The following is a 21,900-nucleotide window of genomic DNA, read 5'->3' on the forward strand; positions in this document are numbered from 1 at the left end:
GCCCTACTCATTCAGTGCTGTTTGCATATGTTCTGGGGGAAGCACGTACTGGATAAAAAGCCTTTGTATGCTTGTATGTTCAGTGCGGCATTGAGCTATGGCCATGGCTCAACATTCCCTACCCCAGAACATTAAGCCCACAGGGTCATTATTCCTTTCCATCATTAGCTGCTGAAAGGTTTCACAAGCTGTTTTTTCAACCCATGTGCAAATGATCGTTTGATGGCTTTCTCCATTTATCAACACCCTCCCGCATGTGCTCAGGGAGATCTGGAACATAAACCAGGCTTAGCCAGTGCTGACAGGCAGTCTACACAGAATGAAATCCAAGAGGAAGTAGCCTGGGATTTGTGGGAGAGAATGACGGGTACATATGCGAAGTTTATAAACACTGGCCTGTTGATGTTTGCCTTTGCTTCCTGATGTTTGAAGAACTCTTTGGTTTCTACAGGGGCTAGAAACATTTCAGTGACTAAGCTAAGAGTCTTGTAGGACAGGGGACTGAAACAGGACAGCTTAGGAACGATGTTGGCTGCTGCCTCTCTGAGCAGGCCTGGTCTATTTTGGGGCAAGGGAGGTTGGGAAACTCAGGAGAGCATCACAGCTTGCTGCATGAGGCAGGAAGGTTTGCACTAGGATTAATGCCATTGTAAAGCAGTAGAAAGCTGCAGATGGTTTCTTCTGATGAGTAAAGCTACCATGGTGGAGTAGGAAAGGGTTTGTGCTCATGTAATAAGTGAATATCTGTCATGTGTAGGAGCCCAGAGGCCAATTGCTAGGCTGTGGAGTTCCTTTCTTCTGGCGGAGCAAACTGAGGCCAGCCCCTGGTTATGATGCAGAACTCTGTCCCTATGGGCAGATGTTGCACTAATCGCTAAGCTGTGAATGCCTCGGGTCACTGTCTCCCCTCATCTGTTCATGAGCAAGTGGCTTAAAAATGTGGGGAAGGAGAAATTGTACGGTAACGTTGATGAGCTTTTAAAGTTCATCTAACAGCTGCCAGATGTCAGGGTTATGCTTTAGTTAGGTGAGCAACCAGCTGGGACAGAAGTGAAAATGAGCTGGGTGTTATGTAGGGTTAATCCTTACTGGATGCTAGTCCACTTGTCAAAATGACAGTACCAGATTATTGGACTTGACTGGTGGTGTCCCTGAATGGATGGTTAAGCAGGATAAGGTGTACTGGGGAAGTCTATATGCAACTTTTATCCTGTTGTGCTATACCCAGGCTGTACCACCAGTGACAATTCCCTCAATTCCCCCTAACCAGTTAGTGCGTGGGTGGGCAAATGTGCTGTTAAAGTGTTTCCACCTTGCCCAGGGCTGGACTTTTCCTGTTCTCTTTTGCTGATAATGTGTTAAGGTTACTGAGCCATAAAGTTGCTATTTTGAGCCTGGAGCTCTCGGGTTACTCATTTATTCAGCTTAACGCCTTGGAATAATGTGTCACAGAAAGCAAATAGCCTGATTGATGGAGAGGAACCAAAGATGAACTGTAAATACAGGTCCCTGTTTAGGAAGTCAGTCAGTCAGTTACCATCCTTCGGCACATTAGGGTACTCAGACAAAAAAGTCAATAGTGGAAGCAACGGATGTTATTCCAACCTCTCTCTAATGTACCCATACATAACAGGTATTGTGAAATCCAGCTAAACTGTGCCTGTGCAGGAAATAAAACGTAGGTCTTCCCACTCAAGAGTCCTGAGCCTCATGTAAACTGGTGGAATTGCCCTGGGGAAAAATCAGTGGTAGCTAACAAGGTCTGTTCCTCAAAGGACAGTGTTTCTAGCAAAATCAAATCATTTAAATGAGCAGAAAATTAATGAAAACTCCCCAGACTGGGCTTCAGACCATTCCTGTCACCCTGGGATTGGTGCTCTGCCTGCTCAGAGCCATCCTGATCCCAGTCTCTCAGGCAGCAGCCACTCTGGTGGACCTTTCTCCTTCCTTGACTCTTGAATCCCAGGATGAGTTTGCAGGGCTGGCAGCAATGTTCTAAACGCACTCATTCATGGTTAATAAGGAAACAACATCGCTATAATCATGGAAGCTCCTCTGTGCTATAGGCCACTAACTTCAGAGAGCAGAACTGCGCGTTAAGGGCTGCTCCTGCAAGCTCTGGGTGTGCAGAAATCCCAGTGAAATCAATAGGTGTGTAAATTTGGGTTCTGATAGAGCTGATTTTGGGGCATTGAACCTGAACCACCTCTACTTTCGACTCTGTGGAAGTTCAGATCAGGATCAGAACTTCCTGGCTCCGGCCCATTTCAAAACAGAAATGCCATTTTAAGACACAGCTTGAAAATAAATTAACCTCTAACTGTGTGTGGCCTAGGGCTTAGAGAGAAGTAGGTTGTACCTGTAGCAGCCAGTGTCCTTGAGCGCTGTATGATGGCTCCAGTTACCGCCACTGCTTCCCATTCAGGAACCATATTCCTTTGTCAAATGTTCCTTTACTTTGCCAAGTTTCCCTATAGTACTTCATAATTTGTTAAAATTAACACAGAAAATCACTAGAAACAAGGAAAATAATCCACAGTGGATAGGGGTGGGTGGGGAGCACCCTAATTTTGGAAGCATGTGTGATCATAATGCATAGTTATGTCTCTAATGCTGGTAGACCCCCATTGGCAAAGACAACTGGAGAAACGTGATAGGACAGTTGTCAAGCTAACTTCAGTTGTGTGTGTTTGTGCGGATACCATAGTAAACAGACTTGTAAAACTAATGTAAATTGATAGCTCCTCTAATGGGCAAGTTGCTGCTGATGAGGTGGTGAGAGATGGGAAGCTATCGTTCTCATCAGAGTGATTTCACTCTGGAGGCAGAATCTTCTGCACATGGTTACAATGTGCTTCGGCCATTAGAAGCTCACTTGTTGCTTACATTGGCATGAATATAGCACGTGGTGAATGGTACTGGATTGAGAGCCGTGAAGACTGATGTCCTCTCTTACATAAGAGAGATGCCCCATGTAGCGATAGAGCAGGCTCTATTATAGTGCTGGAGGGGTGGATTGACCTGATGTTAGATGGTATGGCTGGACCAGAATTCCTTAGGTGTGTTCATCAATTTATGGTGTATTTTAAGCTTTCATTTAAAATAGTTTCCAGCCCTGAAGAAAAGTTTACAAAGGAGATCTTATGATGAGGTGCTATCTTCAGAGTCTGCAGAAAGCCTGAAACAACGAGCATTTTATTTAAATCTGATGCTAATGCTGAAACCTAATGATAGTGCAAATATCGTTAATTATTTTGCTGCTGAGCGGAGGACCTGAGTTCTGTTCTTTCTGACTGAAGTTCAGTGGGGCCAGGATGGTGTGTAGGATAGCGACAGTTGTGAAGTTATTTTGGCTGCCTGGCAACATGGACTGCAGGCTTGATAAGTGGCCTGAACGGATAATCTAATTCTAATCTAGCTTGCAAGTGCCTCTGTATCCTCTGATGAAATGTTGTTGTGTAACTTTGCTAAAGCAGCTCTTAGTAATTTGACCACAAGGTCTCTCTGGGCTTTCTACACAACATTGCGCTATTCCCTCACTTTTCTTTTCTGCAGTGACAGAAATACCTCGCTGCCTCAACTGCTAACTTCCACCGTCCTGGTATAATAATAATTTTATCCAGCCATCCCAGGATGTCTGTGCAGGGCCTGAAATTGGAGTCTCTCCATTAACTTCAGTAGCTTTGGTCAGGTCCATAGGGAATAGCCTGTGTAAGTTTGCAGCCCTGTCATGCAGCCTGGTAGGGTCATAGTGGTTTGTTTAGTTGGGTAGGGGAAGAAAACAGTTGCTCATTCATTCTCAGCACCTCTTCTTCACATGAATTAATCCTGTTGTAGAGCTGATTATTTTTTTCATAGATCTGGCCCTAGTTCTTAATGATTTGCTGGCTGAGAGGTGAAAACACCACTCGCCATGTGTGTGTTATCGTTCTTTTATGTTGCATATGGCCTTGTAGACTCTACTCTGGTTTACGAAGGGTGTGAGAAGAGGCTGCAGAGAGCTTTAGCCTGCATGACCATTCAGCTTGCCTTCAAGGGTCACCTGTGATCTGGCCGGCCAAGCCCAGGGCTGGGAGTCCAAAGACCCTGGGTTCTGGTCGCAACTCTGCCGTTGACGCACTGCATGACCATTGTCATCTAAACACTTTGCCTTAGCTTACTTAATCTGTAAAAATGTGCTTGCCCCCTTTTCCATGCACTTTGAGAACCTTGGATGAAAAACATGGTGTAAGTGCAAAGTCGTTATACATGAAGTAATATAGATTCATTAGTTCTTCCACTGTGGTCCACAGAGCACTTACCTATTGTACAAGGAGAGCTGGCTAGTCACAAAGCTTTAGCATCTCCTTGTTTCCAATGCTAAACTGCATAAAAAGACATCTGAAAATACATTCCTGCTATTAGCTGTATTAAAGTAGCATGCAGAGGCCCACCAGCAATCGAGACTCCCATTGTGCTAAGTGCTGTACAGACACATATTAAGAGACCATCTCCCTGCCCTGCAGAGATTTTAATCTAAATAGACAAAGGATTGTTGCATGAGGGAGGGTGTGTGTGTGTGTGTGTGTGTGTGTGAGAGACTTGTCCAGTCCCCTAGGAAGTCAGGTCTCCTAACTCCCTGTCCACTAGACCAGTGGTGGGCAAACTTTTTGGCCCGATGGCCACATCGGGGTGCGAAACTGTATGGAGGGCCGGGTAGGGAAGGCTGTGCTTCCCCAGACAGCCTGGCCCCCTCCCACTTCCCGCTCCCTCCCCCCTCAGAACCCCTCCCCCACTCCTTGTCCCCTGACCGCCCCCTCCCGGGACCCCCGCCCCTAACCATCCCCCGGGACTCCACCCCCTATCCAATCCCCCCTATTCCTCATCCCCTGCCCTATCCAACCGCCCCGTTACCTGACTGCTCCTTGGGATCCTCTGCCCCTTATCCAACCCCCCGGCCCCCTTACCTTGCTGCTCAGAGCAGCTTGTCTGGAGCCGCACCGCCCGGCCGGAGCCAGACACGCTGCCCTGCATGAGCGCGCAGCCCCGCTATCCAGAGTGCTGCCCGCTCGGCGGTGTGACTGCGGTGGAGGGGGAACGGCAGGGGAGGGGCCGGGGGCTAGCTTCCCCTGCAGGGAGCTCAGGGGCCAGGCAGGACGGTCCTGCGGGCTGTAGTTTGCCCACCTCTGCACTAGACCATTCTGCCTCTGCTCACTTTCTGATGATGCTCTGTTCAAGCAAGCAATTGCTGTAGTGCTAATGGTGATGTCATGGGAGTGTGAACGAGAGGAGTGCAGAGCCCATGCAGTCTATCAACAGGAGGAGAGGTGGGTCCACAAGACCACCTACGTATTAAGCTGTGCTGCACACTATGAAAGCATTTGAGCACCGCTGCTATAGTTGAAACCATTCCATGTATTGGGTGTTCAAAAAGCCTTTGGCTGGTTCATTGTAACCAAGGGGATGGGGTCTTACCTCACCGGCTTCTTGGTCTCATCCACCTCCTTTGTCTTATCATTTAGATTGTCAGCTCTCTGGGCCAGGGAATGTCATTTGCCATATGTTTGTACAGTATCTAGCACAATGGGGCTGTGGCCTTCTTGACCTCTAGATGCTACTGCAATATAACTGTTAAGACTAATAATTTAAAAGGTGAAGTCATACAAGAAGCACAAATGGAACAACTTGTGCGTGTGTGTTTGTCTATGGAGTTCTTTGAGAATAGAAAGTATTATAAGTGGTTTAGAAATTCAGGCTCCTGCCTCTGCCAGTGTTGGTGGCAGGAGCTATCCCTGGCTTACTGCTTTTCCCCTTCCCCTGTCTTACAAGTGAGTCTCAGACACAGTCCAAATAAACAGTGATTTCCTTAAGATCTCCTCTCCGGGCTCCTCCCCCCGCCCCACCCCTTTTTTTTAAAAATGAAGCATTTTCCTGTTTGACATCTTGGTGGTGGTTACCAGGAGGTGGCACTGCTCCCCAGTGATGCTGAGGTCAAGAGAACGCTTTTAGTTACGTGATTTTTTTCTCGAATGCAAATCATAAATAACGATCAAGGCAAAGCGAGCATCAACAAACCCTCTAGCAAGTCAGTGCAAGGAGAAAAGGACGCCACCGATCTTAAACTCAGCAGCTGACACTGAAAAGCATTTGCTGGAGCGGGCAGGAGATTTTGAGAGGTTAGGGTTTTTTGCTGTTGCTACATCAGGGAGGGGGAAGTTGGAAGGAGTTTGAAAGACAAAAGTTAGTAAGAATAGAATGTGTGGGCCTCTTACAACTTCCCAGGGTTTTATTAACAGCTGTCACATTCACACAGCATAGTGGTGGGCTGTAATCCCTGCTTATTAGCAGCACGAGCTGATGGCCAACAGCCCCCTTGGAAAGAGGCAGCACAAAGGGATCTTCACCACAGTTGTTTCCTGCTGTGGCTCTTACCCCATCTGAGCTGGCTGCTCTGAGAGGCTTCCCCAGGGCTGTGTGTTTTCCAGAGCAGCTTGGACAAGCTGCATGCCAGACCAGAAGCCATAACCCTCTCCTTCCCCACTCCAAGAAAAATATGGACAGCTCCTTAGAAGCTGGCTCTGTAGCTGCCCTTGGATTGGGGGGGGGGGGGGGAAGAGAGAGCGAGCAAGCTAGAGGAGATGAACATGAAAAAGGCAGGGTATGGCTGGAAGGACTTAGAAGCTGCCAGAAACTGAGTGGGCATTTCTTAGCCCCCTGAGGAGAGCACTGATGTATGCGTGGTATTGGTGGGATGCTGGCTAGAGAGGACAGGGTTGCCTCTACCCTTAGCAGAGCTGGCTAGTGAATAAAAAATGATCATATGGCTGCTTAAAGGCTATGGCTCTGGTGCATAAAGTTCCTAATATTGTGTGTCTCTCTCTGATTCCTGCAGATGTTTATTATTGAGAAGATTGAGGGGATCCACTGCAGCCTACATGAGTTCAGTATCACAGGCTCCACCTATACCCCGGAGGGAGAGATGTGAGTACTGACGCCTGGGGCAGACCAGGGTTGGGCTATGCAGAGTTTTTAGCAACTCCCTGGTGCTGAGCAACTGGTAGTCTCTGTGCAAAACTTGTTTTCTTGTTTTTCTTGTGTGGCCTAGTGGATAGAGGACTGGACTGGGATTCAGAAGAACTAGGTTCTATTCCCAGCTTTGCCATTAGCCTGCTAGGTGACCTTGGGCAAGTCACTTCACCTATCTGCACGTCAGTTTCCCCATCTGTAAAATAAGGATAATGATATTGACCTCCTTTGTAAAACACTTTGAGATCTACTGAAGAAAAGCCATAAATATGAGCTGGGTATTCTTCTTATTATTATTATTAATGCAAAGAGCTTTCCATGTAGTATAGCGAAGTGAGACACTCTGATTGCGCCCGTAAATGCGGCCCTGGATGCAGAGTAAATGGGAAGGATGATCTTGTGGCTAATTTGTTGGCCCAGAACTTGGGACCAATTCCTGGGTTCAGTTCCTAGCTCTGCCACAGACTCTCTAGGACCTTAGTCAAGTCCTTAGTCTCTCTGAGCCTCAGTTCCCCATCTATAAAATAAGGATAATACTATTTCCTTTCTCTGATCCTTTATCTCTTGCCTATTTAGACTATAAGCTCTTCAGAGGAAGGGCTCTTTCTTACAATGTATATGTGCAACATCTAGCACAGTGGGGCTCTGATATCAGTCAGGGCTGCCACATTCTACCTTAATAAATAATCATCATCATCTAATGACTCGTGATGATCCAGAGAGGTTAGTACAGCAGGAAACATCAAGTGGTATGGAACAATTTCATGATGAATGAGGTTTTCCATAGTGTGTGGGGTTTTTATTGTTTCAAATTTCTGAGTTTAAGCCATTATAGTAACAATTGGTCACCACTGCTTCCCCCAGCATGTGGGACAAAGCTAGAAACATAATGTGGGGCTGTTTGTTTTAGGAGACAGCATGGTCGAATGGCTCATGCAGCAGACTGAGAATCAATAGCCTGAGTTCTGTTCCTGGTTCTGCCATTGACCGTCACTTTCCACCTCCATCCCTCATAGTCCTCACCTGTAAAACAGAGATAATAAATTCTTCACACGTGTCCTGAGGCTTGGCAGATGGATTGGGATCTCAGCAAGGGACAGTCGAGAGGGCACTGCATGGTCTTCCTTATCAAGGTGCCAGTTCAGCCAAGCACATGAGTAATTCCATTGACATGCTGCAGGATACAGCTGGGCTTTGCTGAACATGAGGCCCCAAGATTGGAGCTGGGGAGAGCCAACGAGTCTTCACCATTCTGTTCTATCATTATTATATGTTGTTGATAGAGTAACTTTTTGCTCAGTACTTATTTATTCCACTTGTCTTGAAATGAGAACTGTCAGAGTTTGATGTGTTTGTGCCACAAGGGTTTCTAGCTGCTGCTTCTAGAAGTACTTTTGTGTCCTCTTCTGCAGTAAGATTTTGTAGCCTATTTAGAGCCAGGCTCATTGAGTCAGGCTAGATGTTCTTACACCTCCTTCCATGTCCCAGAACCTTAGTGAGACTCCTTTTTATTTTCTCCAATGTTGGAAACATTCCAGTGTTGCATCAGACTGCACGTGAGAATGCTATAATCTTCCACTTCCTATGTTGATACCAATAGATTCTGTATACAGGGCGAAATCCACCCCAAGGCAGTGAACCTGCACTAGGCCATATGAGACCATCTACAATCACATAAGCTCCGATATTAAGGGCTTAGCTTGTACATAGGGCATTGTGTGGGCCCTCTGGATGGTGTGAATTTCACCTGGAATATCTAATATTATTAAACGTTATTAAGGTTCCACATGGGATACAGTTTGTATTAAGGGACCATGGGAGTGCAGCATGGAAACGCAAGCAAGTGGACATCAAAAACGTGATTGATCAGTGTTCTTGTTTACATCAACATCCTGTACACACAGCACATCACACTGTGGGGAGTGAGTCATCTAGCGTGTCATCACATCAGGCAACCTAATGCAGTTTGACTGACCCTCCCGCCCTTCGTCTCTCTGAGCTGAGAAATATGCATAATACAGACTTCACTACCAAGTGCACCTAACTTCATGTTAAGAGGTGTTAAATAGATTTGAGCAAACTCTTTGCTTTCATCCTGATGCATGCATAATAAGCTGCCTGTGGGATAATGCCCTATGAAAACATGATCATGCTGGTAGTTTAGGTTCAGCTGGAGAGCAGTATGTCACTTGGAAGCTCCTTTAATTAAGACTCGGTGGTGAGGTACATAACTCTGAGCTTTTACTACTCTATCCCCATCTTGTGAGAGTCACATAGCATTCATTAGACTCCCAGTACTCCCTTTCTGCTATGTACTGTGCTCATTGTAAAACCTGGGAAGGATTTTCTGGGGCCAAATCACTTCGGGCTGCTGCTCACCAGCCCTGATCAGGAATAGGGAGCGGATCTCCCCGGAATGTTACTGGGAAACTAATCAATGCGTCAGAAAAGCAATCCGCAGGAGAATAGTGTACTTGGGGGGCCGCTCTGAATTTAAACTAGAAGTGGGTGAAAAGCTCAGTGCGGATGGCCTGGTGGCTGAAGTACAGGACTGGGAGTCAGTAGATCTGTTCCAGATCATTTGCTTTTTGACTGCTGAAAAGTCACCCAGCCTCTCTGTGTCTCTCTTCCCCCATGTGTTAACTGAGTATAACACATCCCAAGCTCATAGGCTTAAACCTTGGATAGAAGGTTCAATAGAAAATTATGAGCCAAGTCCTCGGTTGGTGTAAATCAATGTAACTCCACTAACTTCAAGCTCTGCTGATTTACACCCACTGAGGATCCTGTGTAGCTATCCATGCCTTAAATTGCAGGACCTGTTTGTCTTTTCGAGGACCAATTTACAACAAAGCATCTAATGGGAATCTGCACTTGGCACGGGATGATTTTTGTCGCCTTGTCTTTTTTAGCCCCTTCCTGCCAGCTCCATCACTCCTATTCACTTAATAACATATTAGTAATTAAATGCACAAAATCCACCTCCAGTCCTCCTCAAGCTGTCTGGAATGAAATACTTTGAGGAACAGCTTTCTGACCAAGAACTCACAGGACTGGTGCTGTGAGGATCTCTGGAGCCCTGTATTTAGTTCTGATTAGTTGTCTTTGTGGCTATCTTGTCCATAGGGAGCATTCAGTTCCCTTCTGCAACTCTTTAAAATACTCTTGCTTCCATTCAAAAAATGACTCTAATGGCCATATCCGTACTAAATGTCTGTGTAGATGATTCTTGTCCTTCCATTGTCTGAGCAATCAGACCTGTGGGCCTGACTCTTATTTCAGTCACAGGAGTCTTGCATTGATGTAATTCTGCGGACCCCAAAAGAGTTATATGGGGTTTACACCAGAATGAGAATGAAGAAAATCAGTCTGAAGAGATCCAGTTTGGCATATAGACTCCGGTGGGGGTGGGGGTGGCTTAGAAACACTACAGACAGATTTGGTCCTGTGGGATTCCTTGTATTTTACCAATTTCCGGTGAGATAAATGTAGATGAGTCCACCTAAAGGTTTTGCTGAATGAATTTTCAAGCAGTGTTGTGGGGTGGGAGAAAGGAAGTGTTAATACCCCCATTTGACAGATGGGGGAATGTAAGGACACAGAGTAAGTGACTTGTCCAAAGCTCACAAGGAATCTGTGGCAGAGCCAGGATCAGAACCTGGATCTCCGGAGTCCCAGTCTAGTGCCTTATCCACCCTCCCTGTCAAACAAATGAGCAAACAATTCTGCTAAGAATGTAGTTTCATACTGTGGACCTCTATGGTGTGTGTAAGTTCAATGAAAACAAAGGTGCAGTCATTTTGGGAGAGGTTTATTTTTTATCTGGGGATGATTTTCTTATAAATTTCAAATGTGTGATGGGACTTGTAGACATGTTGAGGTGGGGAAATCATTTTATGTATTTAATTCCTTTAGCTGTTGTCACTCAAAGCATTTTACAAAAGAGAGCTTGGATCCTTATGCCCATTTTATAGACGGGGGAAGTGACTTGTCCTAGGTGTTGCAGGAAGTCTGTGGCAGAGGTGAGAAGAGAACACAGGTGTGCTAAGTCTCTTCCCCCCAGCCCCCATCTCCTGACCACACGATGTCTCAAAAGAGATTCTAGCATTTCCAGCTCCAATTTATATTTGAAGTTTTCGAATAGCTTTTTAAAAATCCTAAATATTAACAAACTCCCTTTTTTTTAAAAAAAAAGAAAAGGAGTACTTGTGGCATGTTAGAGACTAATGAAAGCTTATGCTCAAATAAATTTGTTAATCTCTAAGGTGCCACAAGTACTCCTTTTCTTTTTGCGGATACAGACTAACACGGCTGCTACTCTGAAACCTCCCTTTTTAAAAAAATTCCCTTCCCCGCAGCCTTCTGAATTCAGGGCACCCCACGTTGTTGCTTACCAGGAGAACTGCTGTCTCTGCCCTCGCTGCGTCCTGTATTTAAACTGGACGGTTTTTTGTCACTATGAAAACGGGTTTTTCTGACTTTCTTGGCCCTTGCCGGCTTTCCACTCTCAAGCTGTAACAAGGGCTCCAGAATGTTCTTTCCATTAGGAACTTACAGTGGAATAAACTGATAATGAATGTCTGACAAATTATTTTTCCAGCTAAAGAATGACCAGCTGAGTTTATACAGCCCTAATCTGAAGTTACCTCTGCTTGAGTTAGGATAATTTTCCTGTTTCCCCTGAAGACAGCTGCTGTCTTTTAACCATAATGCAGCAGCCTGCTCACACAAACAAGAAATGGCGTTTGGTTCCTTAAATGGTGATTGTGCAGAGCCGTGTCTGATGCCTTTCCTGTTAGCTTTGACTCTCGTTCATGGTCACAGGCCATTCAAGAAGTTCAGGGGCCTAGCAGTCACTCTGTTCTTCATTAGAGTGTGTTTGAAAGCTATTACCATTGGATGCATGTTTGCTGCCCTATGTGAAATGGGTTGGGGGCTTTTCTAGCAGCTCACTGCCAGAATTAATAATACCTAGCTTTTATCTAGTGCTTTTGATCAGTAGATCTCAAAAGCACTTTACAAAAGAGGTCAGTAGCATTGTCCCCAGCAACTGGGATCCTTGCTGGCAGTCTGAGCAGAGAATTTTGCAACTGGATTCGCATGGAGTCTAATGGAACTAGCCTTTACTAATGCAGACCCTTTCAACCATGGATGCTGGAATACTCTGACCATTGCCTCACAGCAATGTTAACCCCATTCTACAGGTGGGAAAACCAAGGCACAAACAAGTGACATGTCCAAGTTCTCACAGCCAGAGTAGGGTGTAGGAGCTAGGTAACTCCACACTGGTGGTAAACCTTAGGAGAGAAGCAAATGGGATAAAGAATGTTATAGCCACATACTACTAGGAAAGAGATGGACTCTTCACCGTAGGTTCTCTGAAGCCAGTAAGGAGTTTCCAGTCTCTTTCTGATGGAGTTAAGATCATCAGAGGATTCATCCTGACTTTGACCAATTAGCGTTTCTACGATTATTGGTCTGATGAAGGAAACTGAATAATTGTTTAATTATTTTCCTTGTTTTCATCCTTTCAGTCTTTGAGCATATCCGAATGTGATCATTCTCTTCTTCTCATGCTTTCCTAGCACCTCTGCCTGTTCAGGATTTATTGTTTATATTACAGTAATACCTAGAGGCTGCAGCTGAGCTCAGGGCCCTATTGTGCTGGGTGCAGTATAAACATAGCAAGGGCCAGTCCTGCCCTGAACTACTCCCAGTCTAGGTAGACATGGCAGACAAAGGGCAGGAGGGGAAATGACTTGTCCCTGTTGATGTAGTGTGTGAGCGGCAGCAGTGAAAATAGAATTGAGGTCTCCAGTTGTCCTATCCATGAGACCATTCTGATTCTCATTTAAAAAAAAATACAACCCCCCCGAGACATTAGCGCATGTGTACTGATTATGTTCTAATTTGGATAACTGCATTCTGCCCACCTAAACCTGCTGTGATTAAGCAGCAAAGAGTCCTGTGGCACCTTAAAGACTAACAGACGTATTGGAGCATAAGCTTTTGTGGGTGAATACCCACTTCGTCAGATGCAATTCTCCTTCGCTTCTTGTCACAAAGTGCTGTGCTGCAGTGCCATGCGCGCCTTCCATGGCTGAACTTCTGGGGTGGGCAGGGTGATTCCAACAGGGGGAGTCTGTAAAGCACTCCAGGCTCCTTTGGAAGGAGAGACGTATCCACGTGTGTTGTAACTAGGATGGACTGAATGTAAAAGTGTTTAACTCTCTGGACTTGCTGGTTACATAAACTTCTTCCCCCTTCCCCAATGGTTTTTCAGACATAGGCTCCCCTTTTATTAGCAAAGTGCTAGTGCATCGCAGCTGTACTTAGGCAGAGATGTTTCTGAATGTCTCATCAAAGAGTACAGTTTGGCTCTAGTGCTTAGGAACTGCTAATCGAGAGCAGTTGTTGCACTCATTCTCCTTAAACATCCTTGTGTGCACTGTTCTGCGCCGCACAACTCTTGGGACAAATTGCTTGGGGTGGATGGGAGGTTTTTCCCACCAGTCTTGGGCTCTGATGGATACATGCAGAAATCTTGAACTCCTTGGGACATTCAACCTTCATGCTGTTCCATATCCTGCTATCTATCTCCTTTACTTTATCTCTTTGCCCTTTCTAATCTTCCCTTATCCTTTCTGTGGGCCTGAACTAACGCCCACTGAAGCTTTGGGTCAGAACATGTGTTTGTGTGTGGATCACTGTTGCTGTACTTTGCCTTCAACAATGAGGGCGAGGTTTGCAGCCCCCTTCATTCCCCCTGTACATCTGAGGTTACTAATCTGTGCCCTGACTAGCTACAGACCCTTGAGAGACCAGTGCTGGTACCTTCCTTTGAGACCAAACAAGCTGTCTCTTAAACACAGCTACATTCCAGCTGTCCCTGGAGAAAAAGGAGGGTTGCTTTTGAATCCAGATCTCCTATGCTACTGGAATGGCAATCTTTCTCTTCGGATGTTTACTAACTCCGCTGTTCAAACCTGGTTGACAATGACATGTCGTGTGATCTTTTCTTTTCACTCAAAAAAGAATCCTACCAAAAGTAGAAACTAGATCAAATTATAAAGGATAAATATAAGCAAGTATGTAGGGACAAAATTAGAAAGGTGAAGGCACAAAACGAGATTAAACTAGCTAGAGACAAAAAGGGTAACAAGAAAACATTCTCCAAATACATTAGAAGCCAGAGGAAGGACAGGGTAGGCCTGTTACTCAATGGGTGGGGGGAGGGAAATGATAACAGAAAATATGGAAATGGCAGAAGTGCTAAATGACATTTTTGTTTTGGTTTTCACCAAAAAGGTTAGTCATGATTGGACATCTAACATATTGTGAATGCCAGTGAAAATTAGGTAGGATCAGAGGCAAAAATAGGGAAAGAACAAGTTAAAAATTACTTAGACAGTGCACTTCTCTCTTATAATGGGCTATACTAGGGATGCATTTAGCTCATTGGGCCTCTTTTGTGGCACGTATTCCATGTAATTGCAGCCTGAAGGATAACAAGCCCGTTCGGTGTGGACAGTATGACGGCCTGGTGGAACTAGCCACTATCTGTGCTCTCTGCAATGACTCCTCTCTGGATTATAACGAGGTGAGTGTGCTGGATCCTTACCACATTCGCCAAACCAACTGCACAGAGGGTTTTTTAAAGATGTTCCTGCTGGCAATAACTAAAGACACCTCTCCCCCATGCACACGAGGAGAGAGCATGAAGTAATGGAGTCAAGTAGTTAGTTTTGTGTCCATATCAAATTTGTTCCCATGGCCTACTTTGCATGCATAGGTTGGGATAGCATTGGCCAAGGCATTCCTATAGAGTGCCCCATTCTGTTGTGTTAAATATATATTGTGTTAGACACAGCGGACATGCACAAATTTCTGTGCTTTTGTTTGCTCTGCAGGGGGTCCTTTTAGCTTCTAAATGGACTGTAGCCTTTACCTTTGTGTAATGGAGACAGTAGCTGCTTTGTCCCTTCAGTTGAGTGGAACTGAACTATGCATGGGTGGATTGAATACTGCATAAGATGTGGTCCCCTCATCTCAAGAAAGGTATACTGGCATTAGAAAAGATTCAGAAAAGGGCAACTAAAATGATTAGGTGTTTGGAATGGGTCTCATTGAGGAGAGATTAAAGAGGCTAGGACTTTTCAGGTTGGAAAAGAGGAGACTAAGGGGGGATATGACAGAGGTATATAAAATCATGAGTGGTGTGGAGAAAGTGAATAAGGAAAAGTTATTTACTTGTTCCCATAATATAAGAACTAGGGGCCACCAAATGAAATTAATGGGTAGCAGGTTTAAAACAAATAAAAGCAAGTTCTTCTTCACTCAGCGTGCAGTCAACCTGTGGAACTCCTTACCTGAGGAGGTTGTGAAGGCTAGGACTAGAACAGGGTTTAAAAGAGAACTGGATAAATTCATGGAGGTTAAGTCCATTAATGGCTATTAGCCAGGATGAGGGTAAGGAATGGTGTCCCTAGCCTCTGTTTGTCAGAGGGTGGAGATGGATGGCAGGAGAGAGATCACTAGATCGTGACCTGTTCAGTTCACTCCCTCTGGGGCACCTGGCATTGGCCACTGTCGGTAGACAGGATACTGGGCTGGATGGACCTTTGGTCTGACCCAGTATGGCCATTCTTATGTTCTTACAATTTTCAGAAGAGTGGCCTGCCTTTTGCAAGTACAAATTGCACCTGCATTCATTTTATGCCTGAGCTCAGATCCTTGCACCTTTGTGGGTGCAGAACAGATGGCCAGAGGCACAGATACAGAGGTTTGCACTCCCCACCCCCTGCAATGTATTTGTAGGAACAAACTTTTCAGGTATCAGTTGAGCCTGAACTAAAGCTTGCTGGGCTTGAAAGTATTCCCCAAAACTATGTGCATCATCCTTACAGGAAGATTGTTACACAAACACAAAGCAGCATTATTCTGACTTGAGCAGCAAGTCAGCATGTATTACAATATTCAGCATTTAATGCACAGTCTGAGTTGACTCCAACGGCAGCCCTAGAGTGAGAGCGCTGCTGTTGGAATCTCAAGAACAATGCAGTAAATACAATCATCCTGGACTTAGTTGTGCAGGTTAGGAGACTGGTCCCACAGCTCATGTTTTTCTTTTACACTGAATGTTTGCGTTCCTTTCTTCCTGCCGGCCAGTCAAAAAAAGCCTACGAGAAGGTGGGAGAAGCAACTGAAACAGCCCTGACCTGCCTGGTAGAAAAGATGAACGTCTTCAACACTGATACAAGCAACCTCTCGAAGGTGGAGAGAGCCAGTGCCTGCAACTCTGTGAGTAGGATGAAGGGACAAAACCTGTGGAGTGAGGGAAGGGGCAGAGGGAAGTTGCATGGCTGCTTGTGCAAGAATTCTCCCTGAGTTACCAGAATAAGGGGTTGGAGTGGACTGACCTATATCAGATTCTCAACCACTTGAGCTCTCAAAGGAAATGGGATACCTGCACCCTAAGACAACATCTCACCACCCAGGCCAGGATTTCCAAAAGTAACTAGTGATTGTAGACTCTGTAAAGGTGCCTGGTTTTCAGAACGTGCAAGTGAAAATCAGAGCCTTTAAAAATGGTTCAAATTGGGCACCCAAAGCCACTAAGCCCACCTGAAAATCTTGCTTTCGTGTCACAGAGTATGTCCACACATCAAAAGCTGTGCACCGGCTAGCCTACCTGAGCTAGCTTGACTCTAGGATAACAGTGGTACCTGGGACAGCTTTAGCCACCAGTAGTACAAGCCCAGCTCGGACCCTGTGTACGCATTCAGCTCGCTAGCTCCAAAGCTTGCACTGGTTTCACTACTACTGTTACCCGCAGTAGCTTGATTCAAACTAGCTCATGTAGGCTAGCCCAGGCACAGCGCTTCCTGCGTAGAAATACCCTTCGGCTACACCACAGGGCTGAAATTTGCAATCCCTTAGTTGGCTTTGATGATCATCAGCCTAGATGTTCAAAGGCACCTGAACAGAGTGCTCCTTTAGATGCACTGTATGGAGCTGGGAGTGTCTGTCTAAACCAATGGGATGCACTGTGCTCCTTTAGATCTGCCATAAAATGGTGGCCATGTCTACCTTAGGCTTTTGCAATAAAAATAAAACAAAAAATTCATCCCTTTGCTTCCATGATGGAGCTGAACCACAGTAGCTACAGTGGGTGTGCTGGTCTAGGCAGAGCACCCGCCACCTGCTGGTTTTCTAAGTACCATGTTGTCTTACCCAGCTCAGAGCAGCTCTGTATCATACATCTGTTGGAGCACGGTCCATGGCAGTGCTCCCACTGATGCTATCTATTGCCAGTGGAGCTGAACCGGTGGGTGATTTAGAGGAATAAACCAAGTGTAGTCAGGGTTTCTGTGTCTTAAGAGGTGGTGTGAAAGTCATGACGAAACTGGGAAGCTTCTTTTGCATCTAGCTTCCATTTAATGGAGTTGGACCAATTTCTGCTATAAGCCTGCAAGTTTTTGCACAGACGGGGGAAGGGGTTTTTGGCAGGAAAATTGACCCTCTTTTATTGTTGTTTAAATCTAAATAAGTAAATAATCACCACTATAGGTGTCCTCATGATTAGACTTACAATTGCAAATGATGACCATCCAATAGAAAAAACAAACCATAGACAAATAATGAATGAATTCAGCCAAGCAAAAAAAAAAATCAAGTCAGCAGGACAGTCATTTAACATCCCCTCACTAGCCTCCCAGAAACACACATTCAGGATTTTCCCCGAAGTCCTGTCAAATAAATAGCTTTTTGTGGGATAAAATCTTTATTTTCCCAAGGCCAAGCAACTGCCAGATTTGTCTGGCATAATACTAAGTGGTCATGCAAGAGGAAGTGTTCATAAACCTTTGAAGCTCAGACAGGAGTGGATCTAATGAGGCTTAGTGACTATCTTGCTGGAATCTCAGCTGTATAAATTATTTAAAATAGCAAATGCAATAAGATCGGTTATGGTCTAAACAGGTGGCGAGTATGCATATGTGTGTGTAAATAAATTTGCTTTAAATAAATAAAATTTTGTTTTAAAATCGTGTGTGTGTGTGTGTAAAATAACATCCCTAAAATACAAAGTCACAATACACTAAATGCAAAACCTTCTTATAAACACAGCCTGAGTGCATAAAAGGGCATGACCACACACTAATGTCGCAGATCTTTGTCTTTCCATTCTGAAACTTGGAAGAAAAAAAATGTGCAAGATGCTTTTTGTGCAAATGAATTTTAATGCTAAGCTGCCACATGCTGCCTGTCAAGACTGTCGGGTGCAAAACCTGTCCCCAGAGGAGCCTAATTGGAAAATGCATAGCTCAAAGCATGCACAGAGAAGGGAGGGGAGGAAAAGTTAATTTGTCAAGGGCCTGATCCAGAACTTTTGAAGTCAATGGAAAGGTTCCTGTTGACTCCAGTGGGCTTTGGATCAGGCTTTAAATGTCTTGATCTTTATCATAAGGTTAAAACTGGAGGAGAACACTATGTATTTCCCCCTCTCTATATTACAGTAGCTGCAACTGAAATCAAATTAGGCAGTCATTTTTTGGAAAGACCTTAAATACTACTGCCTTCCCACCACCCCCAAAAAAGCCCCAATCTTACAACTGCATGACCTCAAACCAGAACTTAAAATGACTGTTTTGGCTTCAGGAGTGATAGGCATATAGAACCAGCTCATAAATATGAAGCCAATGGCAATAATATAAGCTGATCTTCTAGCCCATAACGTACGTGTGTGTGTGTGTACGCGTACACACAGCTTCTGTCACCATAGTAATGGAAGAGGAAAAACTGAGCCTTTCTGATAACAAGAGCGTTTGGTTTGAAGTTAAAATATTTGTGTACCTGTTGATTAGTACCCAGTGCGGTAAAGTGTTGAGTGCAGTGCTTTTCTAGCATGGGACTGAGTCTATTCCAGTACAAAGTGGCTGCAAAGGAAGAGAGTTTGATGGTCCATCCATTTCACTTCCAAATATTGAGTCAATTCATGGTGCCACTTGAGCTCAGATTGAAGGAGCAAAGGAGGTTAAAGCAGCTGGATGCAGTTGCACCTGCAGGCAGCTAAATTACCTTGGGAAAGCTATGGGGCTGAAAGTCCCCTCTGATGCTTTTCCTATTGTTGCTTAAATTACAGAAGCTGCCCTGACGAGTTTGTGCGTTTATTTTTGACTTGTGCAGTGTGTTGACTCATCAGGTCCATTAAATAAAATCAAGTAGGGCCTGGCCATTGCCAGTCTCTTTGTCTGCATTTGACAGAGCTAATTGTATAGGGTTGCCAGGCGTCTGGTTTTCACTCCCCGCATCCCCCCCGCCCCAGCTCTGAGCCTCCTCCTGCATCCCAACCCCTTGCCACAGCCTGGAGCCCTCTCCCACACCCCAAACCCTTCATCCCCAGAGCCTGCACCCCCAGCCAGAGCCCAACCCCCTGCCCCAGCCTGGTGAAAGTGAGTGAGGGTGGGGGAGAGCGAGCGATGGAGGAAGGGGGGGATGGAGAAGGGGTGGGGCTTCAGAGAAGGGGCGGGGCCTTGGGGAAGGGCCAGGGGTGTTCGGTTTTTAGCCATTAGAAAGTTCACAACCCCATAATTGCACCCTTTTGGCACGTCTGTCCCACCACAGGTGATCAAGCAGCTGATGAAGAAAGAGTGCACCCTGGAGTTCTCCCGCGACCGCAAATCGATGTCTGTCTACTGCACTCCTGTAGGTTCCAGCCACACACCTGCTGGCAGCAAGATGTTTGTCAAGGTAACGGACATATGCTGCATTGCCTGGTGCAGGGGTCTGTGTGGGAGAACTTGTGATTGTTCCCCACGCTGAGTGAGGGTGGGAAGGAGTTAGCGTATCCCTGGGATGCTGCAGGAATTGTTTCTGATCTCACTTTGGGAGCCTCTAGGTACTACTGTAATATTAATAGCAATAATCATCTTCTTCCTATGTGCACCTGTACAGTTCAGAGCAGGAATATGCTTTAATATTAAAAGCCATCATAATCCTCTTTAATAAAGAGGGTGGAACTTCAGTCCCTAGAATGAGCAACCATCTAGGAAATGCCAGCTCTGATGGAAGCTGTATGTGTTCAGTCCCCAAAGGGTGAACACACTAAGTTAAAAGTTCTGGATATCATTGTGGGCTTCAGGTTGTCCTAGATAGCAGAGTTCCTGAAAGTGCAGGGTAGTTGGATGGCTCGAGAGCGAGACACAGCTTGGAAAGCTTTATTTCAATGCAGGAAAACCACTGTACTTCCCTCATGGTGGCTTGTGATCAGTTACCCAGCGTTTTGGGTTATCCAAGTTGTCTTTCCTCCCAGTCCCAACCTTATGGAAAAGCAAATGTCACTTGTCACCTGTCGGCTATTTTCCTAATGGCCTGGAGGGATTTCAGTTAGTGGACAAGATGATACGGTCAGGAGGGAGGGATAATTGGCTCATTGAAGCAATAATACAGCTGAGGTTTTGGGGTGGCTTGTTACAAGTGTCTTCACTATCAAAAGTTTGAGGAATTAGAGTCCAACGGTGGACTCAAGCCCTATTGATCGTGCCTCCATCCAAATCTGAATTCAGTATTATGGTACCAGGGCAGGTAATTCAGAGAAACATGCAGGTCATTTAGGGGAAGTCTGCACAGGAAGCAGTAGCCTGGGTCAACAGACTCGGGCATGCAGGGCTTGAGCTGCCGCGCTCAAAATAGCCGGGCTGCAGCTCAGGCTCTGAAGCCCACCCCTGTCCTTAGGCTTCACAGCCTGTACGTGGCTATTTTTAGCACGGTAGCCTGAGCTGCATGAGTCCAAGGCTGTTGACCCAGGCTCTGAGACTTGCTGCCGCAAGCTGTGGAGATGGTCCCTTTAAGACTAGACTGATTTCTCCCTCAGTCTGGATTCTTCGTTCTAGTGACTTAAACCGAGTCCATCTTACCAGCCATCCCCTTTCCCGGCACAGAACTGTGGTGCTGGAGAATGGAAGCTTTCTGTGGGCCTCACCGTCTCTAAACACTGACGAGAGAGTGCCACCTAGTGGAAGCTAAGGATATTGAGGAAGAACCTGTGCAGTGAGCTCATCAGACTATGGCTATACTACAGAGCTTACAAAAAGAACAGGAGGACTTGTGGCACCTTAGAGACTAACCAGTTTATTTGAGCATGAGCTTTCGTGAGCTACAGCTCACTTCATCGGATGCGTACTGTGGAAACTGAGTGGCCCAGCGGCATCAATGCCACTGTAGCACTGGTAGTGGAGCCACTCTAAGCCGACGGGAGAGAATTACTCAAGCCCGCCAACAGAGCGCTGTCCACACCAGCGCTCAGGTCAGTGTAACTTACGTTGCTCAGGGGGTGGCTTATTCACACCCCTGAACGACCTCGCTTATATCGACATAAGCTATAGTGTGTACATCACCTTAGTTTCAGGATGGTGGTTTTGTCTCTTGAACATATTATCTCCTTTTCTGAGACAGTCTGCACTCCATGACGTGCTGTTTTCAGTGACTGCAGAATGCACTGAATACCCCAGGGGTTTAAAATGGGCTTTTGTTGATGGTTACGGAAGTTTTCACTTGGTTGTGCTTTGCTAAGAAGTTAGGTTGCGAGGAGGCATGTGTGAGTGACTCTTGTTCCTTTTGTTTCCAAGGGCGCCCCTGAAAGTGTGATTGAACGCTGCAACTATGTTCGTGTCGGCACCACACAGGTCCCCCTCACGCTCTCCACTAAGGAGAAGATCTTGTCCAAGATCCGGGAATGGGGGACTGGCATTGACACCCTGCGCTGCCTCGCTCTGGCCACCCGGGACACCCCCTGCAAGAAAGAGGAGATGCAGCTGGAAGACTCGACCAAGTTCATTAACTACGAGGTGAGGAAGTGTTAAAAGTGACCCCCGGGACAGGGTGTGGGAGCCATTT

General features: G+C 45.7%; 1 protein-coding gene and 1 long non-coding RNA gene across 5 annotated transcripts in view; one reads left to right on the plus strand and one right to left on the minus strand.

The window, feature by feature from the left end:
• ATP2A3 (ATPase sarcoplasmic/endoplasmic reticulum Ca2+ transporting 3) overlaps positions 1-21,900 on the plus strand; it is a 158,954-nt gene that overhangs the window by 111,301 nt on the left and 25,753 nt on the right. For all 4 annotated transcript variants that reach the window (XM_073315802.1, XM_073315798.1, XM_073315800.1 and 1 more), the window contains exons 9-13: positions 6,872-6,960; positions 14,503-14,605; positions 16,174-16,305; positions 19,630-19,755; positions 21,633-21,851. In XM_073315802.1, coding sequence (XP_073171903.1) covers positions 6,872-6,960; positions 14,503-14,605; positions 16,174-16,305; positions 19,630-19,755; positions 21,633-21,851 — 669 coding nt within the window. The remainder of the gene's footprint in view (positions 1-6,871; positions 6,961-14,502; positions 14,606-16,173; positions 16,306-19,629; positions 19,756-21,632; positions 21,852-21,900) is intronic.
• LOC140899771 (uncharacterized) overlaps positions 1-21,900 on the minus strand; it is a 137,437-nt gene that overhangs the window by 24,783 nt on the left and 90,754 nt on the right. The gene's annotated exons all lie outside the window — the stretch shown is intronic.

Source organism: Lepidochelys kempii, chromosome 17 (assembly GCF_965140265.1).
Source record: "Lepidochelys kempii isolate rLepKem1 chromosome 17, rLepKem1.hap2, whole genome shotgun sequence".
NCBI lineage: Eukaryota > Metazoa > Chordata > Testudines > Cheloniidae > Lepidochelys > Lepidochelys kempii.